The sequence below is a fragment of the Macaca mulatta genome, chromosome 2, assembly GCF_049350105.2.
Source record: "Macaca mulatta isolate MMU2019108-1 chromosome 2, T2T-MMU8v2.0, whole genome shotgun sequence".
Taxonomy (NCBI): Eukaryota; Metazoa; Chordata; class Mammalia; order Primates; family Cercopithecidae; genus Macaca; species Macaca mulatta.
In genome coordinates, this window is record NC_133407.1 from 160,144,051 (window position 1) to 160,155,336 (window position 11,286).

The 11,286-nt window shown below is 43.0% G+C and overlaps 1 protein-coding gene across 14 annotated transcripts in view; it reads left to right on the plus strand.

Moving 5' to 3' along the window:
* The window catches only part of MYLK (myosin light chain kinase), a 220,904-nt gene extending 209,660 nt beyond the window's left edge, over window positions 1-11,244 (plus strand). For 8 of the 14 annotated variants that reach the window (XM_001113525.5, XM_015130014.3, XM_015130015.3 and 5 more), the window contains 3 exons: window positions 2,935-3,064; window positions 4,514-4,645; window positions 9,210-11,244. In XM_001113525.5, the coding sequence (XP_001113525.3) occupies window positions 2,935-3,064; window positions 4,514-4,645; window positions 9,210-9,454 (507 nt within the window). In that variant the 3' untranslated portion in view covers window positions 9,455-11,244. Of the gene's footprint in view, window positions 1-2,675; window positions 3,065-4,513; window positions 4,646-9,209 lie in introns of those variants that run through there. The other 6 variants (XM_077993789.1, XM_015130016.3, XM_077993790.1 and 3 more) reach the window with 4 other exon arrangements.
* Window positions 11,245-11,286: the final 42 nt, after the last annotated feature.

Consider the following 11,286-nt stretch of genomic DNA (forward strand, 5'->3'; position numbering starts at 1 on the left):
GAGAAAACACTGGACTCAGCATAGCATGGAGTATTCTTGACCATCCCATTTGGATGGTATGCCCTGCTCAGGGGAAACTGTAGTCTTGGGGCTAATGATATATATGGGGGACTTTGATGACTGACTGGTGTGCGGGTAACCAGCTTGCCATATATTTGCCAGGGAATGTCTTGGTATTGGCATCAAAAGACCCTAATCCCGGGAAACTCCACAAGCCTGCCTCGGCAAGCCAAGATGGCTGGCCCCACAAGCTCTCCAAGTGGCAGGGAACTTGTGCTGCATGAAGGAGGCTGGTGCAGATACTGCCCACCAGTGACACAGGAATTCAGCCTGGGCAATTGCCCTCAAATGAGAAAAAGACTTTCTCAAAATGAAGGCAGAAATTACAAAATTAAAACTTGGCTATCTTGATGTTCCAAAAATTTCCTAAGGTCCTTGGATAGTAAAGCAATAACCAGTTGTCAGCTCAAAGGCATAAAAGTGGAAGACTAGAACATACCCATATATTCATTTCTAGTTCTGACAAATAACTTCCTCAGCAATTTTTTTCACAAATCAATTTCCAGATATTTTTGATGTTTTAGAAATTATATGCTGGATATCTCCATCTTTTAGAAAAGTTCTCCAGATGTGAGACCTATTTATTTGTTAATATATTTACTAGTTCCTCTGAAATACTAGAACTTTTGTTTCCTCGTTCTAATAGGTTCATATTAGTCACTTTGTTATGAAATAAAACCTGGAAGAGAAAAGGCATCATCTCTCCACACCACACAGGTGAAGACAGTCCTGATCAGTCTCAATCCTGATGTCTGGAAATGGGGAGCTCATGGGTTCAAGGCGGGTGTTCCTTGCTACAGATTTATGGATATAAACCAGCGTCTTTCTGTAGAGGTCTGGAACTGCAGGGAGATTAGAATCTTCTGCTCCCAGGCTCCTGAGGCCCAGAGAAGGGAACTGACTTGCACAAGGTCTCCCAGCAATTAGGGTTAGAGAACTAACCTATCCCTTGTTGAGAACAAACCCTCTGGGTTTAGAGGCTCCTAGCCCATGACAAACCAATCTGTGTTGGATAAAGGGAATGGAGAGCAGAGAAGGGCAGAGTGTGAGAATCAGGTTGATTAGGAAGCAGGCTGGTCTGACATTGACTACACAGGGAGGGCTGCCATGGCTTGTACCACCTCTTACCTGTTCCTGAAGGCATGATAACATCCCATGGGAAGAGCTGGATCTCTCTACACTCCCGCTACCACAACAAACAGGCTGAACCAGTAACATCTGCCAGAAGAGCAGGAAAGGTTGCCACGTGGCCTGAGCCTGCAGAGGCATTCTCTGCAGGGCCACACCGTGGTTCTGCTCACAGTTAAATTGTTCAGTTTTCATCTCTCACTGTCTTCCCCTCCTCATCACCTCCACCTGCGGCTCCCTGGATTCTGTTCAGTGACCCAGCCTCACTGTGGCGGCAGAGGCCAGAAACATACCCACACCACACAGTGTGATGTGTGCGAGAAGGGATGGCTAGGGGACAGAGCAAGGTAGAATGTCTGTCCAAAGTACATGAAAGCAATCTGCAGCAAGGACGGCAGGAGGCATGACAGTAAGGTCATCCTGCCCACTGCAGTAAGTCTCCTCTTTCACCATACACACACGCACACAATTTTCTGTATGTTTCCTTAGCACCCAGAAGTTATTTATCTTCAAAATGATCACTTTTTACTGAAGCTTACTGGCTTTCCAAGTAGTCCTAAATGGTGAGGTTTTACTGAAGTACTTAAGCATGTGAAGTGAATTCAGGAGGAAAATGGCTTTGCAGGCAGAATTTGAGGTGCAATGAGTACAAGCCATTTGCCTATGAAGAGGCTGTTTCCTTCCTCTCTCAGGGGGGACAAGTAGCCAGTCTGTGGTGACATCTGTTGTCTGGATGCACAGCTTTTAGATGCCTAAAAAAGATGCTTTGGGTGCAGGGGTGGAAAGACTTGGTTGTGCTTTAGTTTTCTTAGTCATTCCTGTTAACCTTAGAAAAAAGGTGAAAAACTTGTTGAAAGATAAAAAAACAATAAGACACAATTGTACATTATTAGGGATCCTATGCTTGGTAGAATTTTCACAATGTAAATAAATTACATCTCAAGTTCTGATCCTTTTCAGCAGAAATTCTTTCCTCTCCCAAGTCTAGTCACCGAAAAGCAAAGTGCCGTTGCCTTTTATTTCTTCGATGCTTCTTTTCGGTGCCTGAATGCACACCAGGGAAGAGCTCCCCTCCAGAGCTTCACTGCATCGTAGACTTGTGCTGGGGCCAGCCAGAGTGTTTCTCCAAATCACTTAAGTCTCTGAATTATAAACAGAGCTAAATGGGACCTTGGAGATCATCTTATCCAGCCGCCTCCTTCTAGAGAAGGAAACTGAAGCTCACAGTGGTTAAGTGACTTGCCCAAGGTCAACAGGATGCTCTGTTATTATTATCATGATTATTTTTGCATCAGGACTTGTGGGATCCGTAGTAACTATTCTCTTGGCCAATTATAATCACATCACTGGCATTGTTTTACGAGAAACAGCCCCGCTAGGCCCAGTCAGCAATAAGTCTTTGGAGCTGTCTCAGCCTGCAGTTGCTTTATATAAACTATCCCTTTTATGGGAGTTGAAGCACTGTATGAAAAGGGTTTTTGTCTCATGTTGACCTTGTTTAGTCACATTAACGCACACATCAGTTCCAGGCCCCATTCCATTCTCTGAACATCTTCTGACACACTGACAGTGCTGAGCAGAGCAAGGTTGGGTTCGCTCCTCTGGCAGAACCTCGGCTCTCGGGAGGTCCTTGATCCAGGGAACAGCTGCTTCTCTGGGGCTGGGCTCTACTCCCCGCAGCCCCTCGCACTACCCAGCTGGAACCAGGGACAACGCCTGAGTCCAACCCCCGTGTCTATTTTCCAGAAAACGGGCAATGCTGTGAGAGCCATTGGAAGACTGTCCTCTATGGCAATGATCTCAGGGCTCAGTGGCAGGAAATCCTCAACAGGGTCACCAACCAGCCCGCTCAATGCAGAAAAACTAGAATCTGAAGGTAAGGAGGAGTTTCTCCAGCCAGCTGGTGAGAAAGAAAGGGTTGGGGAACAAAGGGGCATTTTGAGGTTTTGGTTGGTTTTGTTCTTTTTTTTTTTTTTCTAATTTTTTTTTTAATATGCCCTGCAAAGATAAATTCAGAAGTAATTTTGAGTTGCCCTGACAGTTACTAAGTCTAATAATTATTCTTAATCATTTAACCTTAGGCTTAGCCATTTTCAGAGGGAAAGTTGTTATTTGTCTAATAGAACTAGATGACCTCAGCTATGCTTTTTCATATATTTTGTGTTAAAATTAACAAAGACTTTATTAAAATCTTCCTTTGTTCTTATGGCAAAAGTGATACTCTATATTAATGGGCAAAAATACATTAAAATTACGTGCAGTTGTGTAAGATTTACAAAATATTCTATTTTCTACCATCTTTGTGGTTTTGTTATAAATAAAAATTAACTCTCATGGTCCACATTTGTTTGGCATTGTTCATGCTGCTGAATCATGTCATTTGAACTGGGCAGACTGGGATTGGCAGGGCCCCTCCTGGAGACTAATAGGGTCAGTTACTTGCTCACCGTGTTAGATGCTGTGCCGTCCATCTCCTCAGTGAAAGCCCCAGCCTTTTCCTGCTTCAGGTGCCTGCAGGGCCAGGCCCTTATCTCATTTGGCCAGAGACTCCCTCTGTCCCTCCCTTCCTGGTGCTTTTTGTATCCACTGGTGAGAAGCTGAGTTTAGATCCCTTTGGTGAGCAAAGGTAGGGTTATTGGTGAGGCCAGCAGCTGCCTGCTCTGGAGCTTCCTTGCAGCCAGGGACAGAGACTGCAGCACACAGGCCTGGTCCCTCCCGAGCCACTCCTGCCCCTCCTCAGATGACCTAGACATAGCCTGAAGGGAAGGGAGGAGATACAGTTGTCCCTCCAAGTTATAGTTTTTCCCTGAACCAATCCTACATCCTGGTCCACAGTCACACAGCATGAAGGCAGTGTGAGCATGGAGCAAGAGCCACTGGAAGCTGAAGATGCGGCTAGGACATGGCTCCTCCCTTCTAAAAAGCAGGTGGAACACCTGCTGCAAAAGGAGGGCAGAGGGATACCAAGACTAGGAAGGCCAGCGAGGTCCTGCCGTGCTCAGATACCCTCAGCTGAATCCTAAAGCAGCATGAAATGCAGCCAGAAATCCTTTTTAAAGATGATTTCCTCTTTCAACATGTCAGCATAAGGGAAAGGGGGAGTCTGATCATTTCCTCAGCTTGGGCACAGTTCTTTCTTCTGCCAAAAACTATTTGGCAGCAGGCCAACCTGTCCCCAGGAGAAAGCCGTGCTTATGATTCAGTTCTCAAAGCTGCCTTCTTTGCTAAATCATGGCGGCTTTTTAAAAAGTTAGTTTCTTTAAGCTAGAGGCGAGGCGAGAACAAGGAATGAAGAAATGACCTGGTCTTCTTCTCTGTCTTCTAGAAGATGTGTCCCAAGCTTTCCTTGAGGCTGTTGCTGAGGAAAAGCCTCATGTAAAACCCTATTTCTCTAAGACCATTCGTGATTTAGAAGTTGTGGAGGGAAGTGCTGCTAGATTTGACTGCAAGATTGAAGGTAAGTTGTAGCTGTGCTTCTCTTCACCGTCAATAGGGTGTGGCTGGATGGTAGGGTCCCTACCATGCACCCTGGGCAGGATGTCAGTTCTGTGCAGCTTGGGACAATGAGGAACCGCCAAGCTTTGGGGGAAACTGGGTCAGCAGGAGCTGCTCATAAAGGGCGATGCCCTGCACTCCCCACCTCCTGAAGGTATGTCCTTCAGTCACTTCCCCAGGGGGCACATTTGAAATTTCACCTACTTACACCAGCCACTAGACCTAAGTTTAGAAATGGCCTTGCATGGACTTACCTGGCTTTGGAACATGCTTAGTGAAATGAGCTTTGCAAACTGCTGAAAAGCATGTGACTTGCCCATACGAGGCCCTCAAAGGAAGGCTGGCACAAAGACATAGGATGTGGAGTCGGCAGGCTCTGCTACTTGCCCACAGGCTGTGTGACCTTGGATGGTGGTCCAGCTCCCCTGGGTTAAGATCCCTCCACTGTAAGATGATAGCTAAGTCATAGAGTGGCTCTGGGGATTCTGTGAGGGGAATATGTGAGAAAGGGGAACCTTTTAGATCTTGTAAAGATGTCATGGAGTAAAGGGAAAAGTTGTGGGACTGGCAGGTACAGAGAGAGAGCATGCATTGTGACTTCAGATTGAGGCCAGTTGGGAGCCAGGCACCCAGGACAAAGCACTCAGCCAATGCCATCTTCCCCAGGCTGCTTATCTGCCTACTGGGAATAATGCAGCCATAGACCCATCAGTGGTCAGAGCTCAAGGGACCTTAAGGGGTCATGGCATAGCACCTGAGAAATAAGCAAAGTTGATGACACAAAGCGTTTCCATTTTCATATAGATTACAACCGTCTAGAAAGAGAAGGGACAAGATAAGACAGGCTCTTTGCTTCAAGTCTATGACTTTCACCTGCCAAGCAGGGTGGCAGGTTATCGCCCATTTTGGTCTGACCAAATAGAGCACAGAAGTTTATTAGGCAACTTTCCCAAGGCCGCATAGCACTGTACAGCAGTCAGAACAAACTGTGCCTGCCACTTTCTTTGATTCTCCAGCAATGTGAGTAGACAATGCCTTTTGAGTAAAATAACCCAAAGTTAGGAATGGAAAAAATAGTTTTTCTTCTGCATCTTTATATTATCAAAGTGCTTTATCAATGCTTCACCTACCATAGTCATTTTCCTTTCTCCATTCAATTAAAAGAAAGTGGATGTGCTGCTTTTGATAATGTGAAAATTCTCAGACTGGGGATTCTGTTGAATACTCTGGAGCCACTGCTTGCAGTTCTCACCATTACCATTGCATTGGGTCTTCTGAAGTTTTTTTTTCTTTTTTGAATGTTTTAAAGTAACACAATGATTATCATTTTGTACTTAATTTTCTCTTTGGGATTGTTTCGTACTTAATTTTCTCTTTGGAATTGTTTCGTTGATATTTATGCAACTTTTGGCTGGAGCTCTGATGAGAAATTAAAGCATATGGATGTTGTTGTGATAAAAACAAAATTGAAACTTATGCACTGAGAGTCCAGGGCGTGGGAGTGCAGGGTACTTTACGATCAGCTCTTCCTGACCCAATTTTCCTCATGGTCTGGGTGTTCCTAATTACTTCAAAAAAACAATTTCCAAAATTGTTTTGAAAAAACATTGAAAAGAGGCCCGGCGCGGTGGCTCACGCCTGTAATCCCAGCACTTTGGGAGGCCGAGACGGGTGGATCACGAGGTCAGGAGATCGAGACCATCCTGGCTAACACGGTGAAACCCCGTCTCTACTAAAAAAAAAATACAAAAAACTAGCCGGGCGAGGTGGCGGGCGCCTATAGTCCCAGCTACTCGGGAGGCTGAGGCAGGAGAATGGCGTGAACCTGGGGGGCGGAGCTTGCAGTCCAGCCTGGGCGACAGAGCGAGACTCCGTCTCAAAAAAAAAAAAAAAAAAAAAAAAGAAAAAACATTGAAAAGAATATTAGAATTCTTGATTTCTTATGTATAATTTTTCTTCTGGTTAGGGCTCGTATTAGTCTGTTTGCATTGCTATAAAGGAATACCTGAGGCTAGAAAATTTATAAAGAAAAGAAGCTTATTTGGCTTGGTGCCAGCATCTGCATCCAGTGAGGCCTCAGGATGCTTTCAATCATAGCAGAAGCAGGCATGTCACATGGCAAGAGAGACAGCGAGAGAGAAGGACATGCCACGTTTTAACGACCAGATCCACATGAACTGACAGAGCAAGAACTTACTCATTACCTTGGGGAGGGCACCAAGACATTCATGAGGGATCTGCCTCCATGACCCAAACACCTCCCACTAGGCCCCACCTCCGACACTGGGGATCACATTTCAACATGAGATTCAGGGGGCACAAACATCCAAACCGTATCAGGGCTACAGGTTTTTTCCTATAAAAATACATCTCCAACATTTAAGAGAAAGTCAGGTGGAATATATTGTATATTTTTAAAGGTATGTATATGTATGACTTTAAAAGCGGGGTACATGTATATGCCATGTACATGCGACCAAAATGCACAATGTTGGTAATGCTTCTGTGCATATATATGCACACATACACTTTAAACTTATATAATATGTATGTATTTTATATGCATGTGTATTTTATTTTTTAATTGCTGAACTTTGCAGAAATATGACTAATGCATAAAGGCTCATTGGTGAGGTCCATTTCCAATTGTCCATAGGCAAATTACCTGCTTTGGATCAGACTAAGACAAATATTGCTTTCTTCTTCTTAGAAATATTATCAGCTCTTTTCAATTATGTTTTATATAGCTGTTATTAGCTTTATTGAGTTATAATTTATATACCATAAAATTCACCTATTTTAAATGCACAATTCAATTATTTTTAATGAATTTATAGTCATGCAACCACCACCACAATCCAATTTTAGAACATTTTCATCACTCCAAAAAGATCCCTTGTTCCCATTTTGTTTTTACTCTTATTTTTCATTTAAATTATTTAACTTTAACTATTATACAAAATTGAAAATTTAGGCTGGGCATAGTGACTCATGCGTGTAATCTCAACAGGCAGATCACTTGAGTCCAGGAGATCAAGGCCGGCCTGGGCAACATGGTGAAACCCCATCTCTATAAAAAATATGAAAATTAGCTGGGTGTGGTGGTGTGTACCTGCAGTCTGAGCTATGCAGTAGGCTGAGGTGAGAGGATCACTTGAGCCTGGATAGTGGAGGTTGCAGTGACCCGAGATCATGCTGCTGAACTCCTGCCTAGGCAACAGAGTGAGACTCTGTCAAAAAAAATAGATAGAAAATTATATTTTCAGCCAAGCACAGTGGCTCACACCTGTAATCCCAGCAATTTGGAAGACCGAGGCGGGTGGATTACTTGAGGTCAGGAGATACAGACCAGACTGGTCAACATGCTGAAACCCTGTCTCTACTAAAAATACAAAAATTAGCTGGGTGCGGTTGCACGCACCTGTAATCCCAGCTACTCAGAAGGCTGAGGCACGAGAATCACTTGAACCAATCAGGTGGAGGTTACAGTGAGCCAAGATCATGCTACTGCGCTCCAGCCTGGGCAACAGAGTGAGACTCTGACTCAAAAAAAAGAAAAAGAAAATTGTATTATCAATCTAAGAAGGTATTTAGATCTAGGTGTAGAGTTGGAGTTGGAGCAGTATTTCAGGTAGTACTCTTTTTTATTTTTATTTTTTTGCCATGTTGGCCAAGCTGGTCTTGAATTCCTGCCCACCTCGACCTCCCAAAGTGCTGGGATTACAGGTGTGAGCCACCATGCCTAGCCTCAGGTAGTACTCTGTTTAAAGGTGGGTGGGTGTGGTGGCTCACGCCTATAATCCCAGCACTTTGGGAGGCCAAGGTCAGAGGATCACTTGAGCCCAGGAGTTTGAGACCAGCCTGGGAAACATAGGAGACCCTGTCTCTACAAAAAAAACTTTTTAAAAAATTAGCCGGGCATGGTGGTGTGTACCTGTAGCTCCAGCTACTTGGGAGGCTGAGGGAGGAAGATTGCTTGAGCCCAGGAAGTTGCAGTGAGCCATGTTCATGCCACTGCACTCCAGCCTGGGTGATAGAATGAGACCCTGCCTCCTACCCCTCAAAAAGTGAAAGGTGGGATGTTTAACTGAGTATGGTCTCTCATGTCTATAGTTCCACTACTCAGGAGGCTGAGAAGGGAGGATTGTTTGAGCCCAGGAATTTGAGCAACAATAAGCTATGATCATGCCACTACATTCCGGCCTAGGCAACAGAGTGAGACTCATCACTTTAAAAAAAAAAAAAAAAAAACACCATTAAGTTTTTTAATAGGTGGGACGTGGTGCTAGTCCAACATGTGTGGGAAATGGAACAAATTTAACATATTCTATTTGGGGTTTCAGATATTGGTATTTACAAGACATGTCCATTTTCTAATGTAGATATCAAAACAGTTGATAAAGGCCAACATGAAAATTTTTTCCTTAACCACCTTTATCAATAGTGGTAGCTTATGAGTTGCTTGCATGAGTTGATAAATTTGGAATAACAGTTCCTGCAACTTGTGCTCTCTCCCTGTGATGCAGGATACCCGGACCCCGAGGTTGTCTGGTTCAAAGATGACCAGTCAATCAGGGAGTCCCGCCACTTCCAGATAGACTACGATGAGGACGGGAACTGCTCTTTAATTATTAGTGATGTTTGTGGGGATGATGATGCCAAGTACACCTGCAAAGCTGTCAACAGTCTTGGAGAAGCCACCTGCACAGCAGAGCTCATTGTGGAAACGATGGAGGAAGGTGAAGGGGAAGGGGAAGAGGAAGAAGAGTGAAACAAAGCCAGAGAAAAGCAGTTTCTAAGTCATATTAAAAGGACTATTTCTCTAAAACTCAAAAAAAAAAAAAAAAAAAAGATAGTAAAAGCACCTAGTGTGATAGATTATCTAGTTAGGTCATTTGTGGGTTGATTCTTCAGCAACAGCAGTTGATACCTAGCAGCGTTATTGATGGGCATTAATCTACATTAGCTGGCACCTTAAGATACTAGTGCCACTAGATTTCATTTAGGGAAAACACCAGTAACTTGGCTGACCAATTGATTTTAGAGAGAAAGTAACCAAACCAAATATTTACCTGGGCAAAGTCATAAATTATCCACTTGACTGTGCTCATGAAAAATAAGGCCAAAACAAGGGTTCTGGCCCACAGCTCAGCCCAGAGGGTCCCTGGAGATGGGAGGCCTCTCTCTCCCCACCCCCTGACTCCGGATAACTGGGTTTTCTCCCAGTACTCCAGCAATTCATTTCTGAAAGCAGTTGAGCCACTCTATTCCAAAGTACACTGCAGATGTTCAAACTCTCCATTTCTCTTTCCCCTTCCACCTGCCAGTTTTTCTGGATCTCAACTTGTCATGAGTTTAAGCATTAAGGACATTATGCTTCTTAGATTCTGAAGACAGGTCCCTGCTCATGGATGACTCTGGCTTCCTTAGGAAAATATTTTTCTTCCAAAATCAGTAGGAAATCTAAACGTATCCCTTCTTTGCAGATGTCTAGCAGCTTCAGACATTTGGTTAAGAACCCATGGGAAAAAAAATCCTTGCTTATGTGGTTTCCTTTGTAAACCAGGATTCTTATTTGTGTTGTTATCAGCTCTGAATGTGTGGTAAAGATTTTTGTGTTTGAATACAGGAGAAACCAGTTTGCTGAAAAGTTAGTCTTATCTATTGGCCACGATGAAACAGATTTCAACTGATAAAGAGCTGGAGAACTCCATGTACTTTGGAATCTCCTCCAAGATAGCCAGAGTTTAATACATCTTCATTCTCAACACTCTCCAAAGAACTTGACCTACCTTATGGGCTCCATATTTTTCTTCTTAAATGTGCATCAATCATGCCTTGCCCCTAACCTTTAAATATATTCTTAGACCTGGTAAATGCACTCAGACTTGCATCTTTAGGAATTTTTAACTTTCTTTCACTACATTGGCACTTAAATTTTTTCTTTATAAAATGTTTTGAAGGTCATAAACAAAGACCAAAATTGATAGACCTAATACATTTCTTCTGTGTGTGTGTAACATTCCAAATCCTTTTTTTTTCTTTTCCACTGTTTGTAAGGTGCAACAATTTAATATTTTAAGGGACTTTTAAAGAGTTCCTTAAGAACCAATTTAAAATTACTTCAGTGCAGTCCTACACAGTATCAACATTAGAATTTTGATATTAGTCTTATGTTATCTTCCATTCTATTTTTATCTGCTTTTTGCTGCTAGTTTCAAACTGCCAGTATTTTTCCTTTTGCTTTTAAAATAGTTACAATATTTTTCATAATAGCCACAGTATTGCCACAGTTTATTATAATAAAGGGTTTTTATTTGATTTAGAGCATTCAGAGCTTTTTTCCATCACTTTTGTGTTCAGAATATAACCTTTGTGTGCGTGTATGTTGTGTGTGTGCATGTGTGGCGTATATGTGTGTTACAGGTTAATGCCTTCTTGGAATTGTGTTAATGTTCTCTTGGTTTATTATGCCATCAGAATGGTAAATGAGAACACTACAACTGTAGTCAGCTCACAATTTTAAAATAAAGGATACCACAGTGCATGCTGTTTGTTCAATCTTTGCAGACTTCTCTTTCTTTCCATGCTACCAGTTGTAAA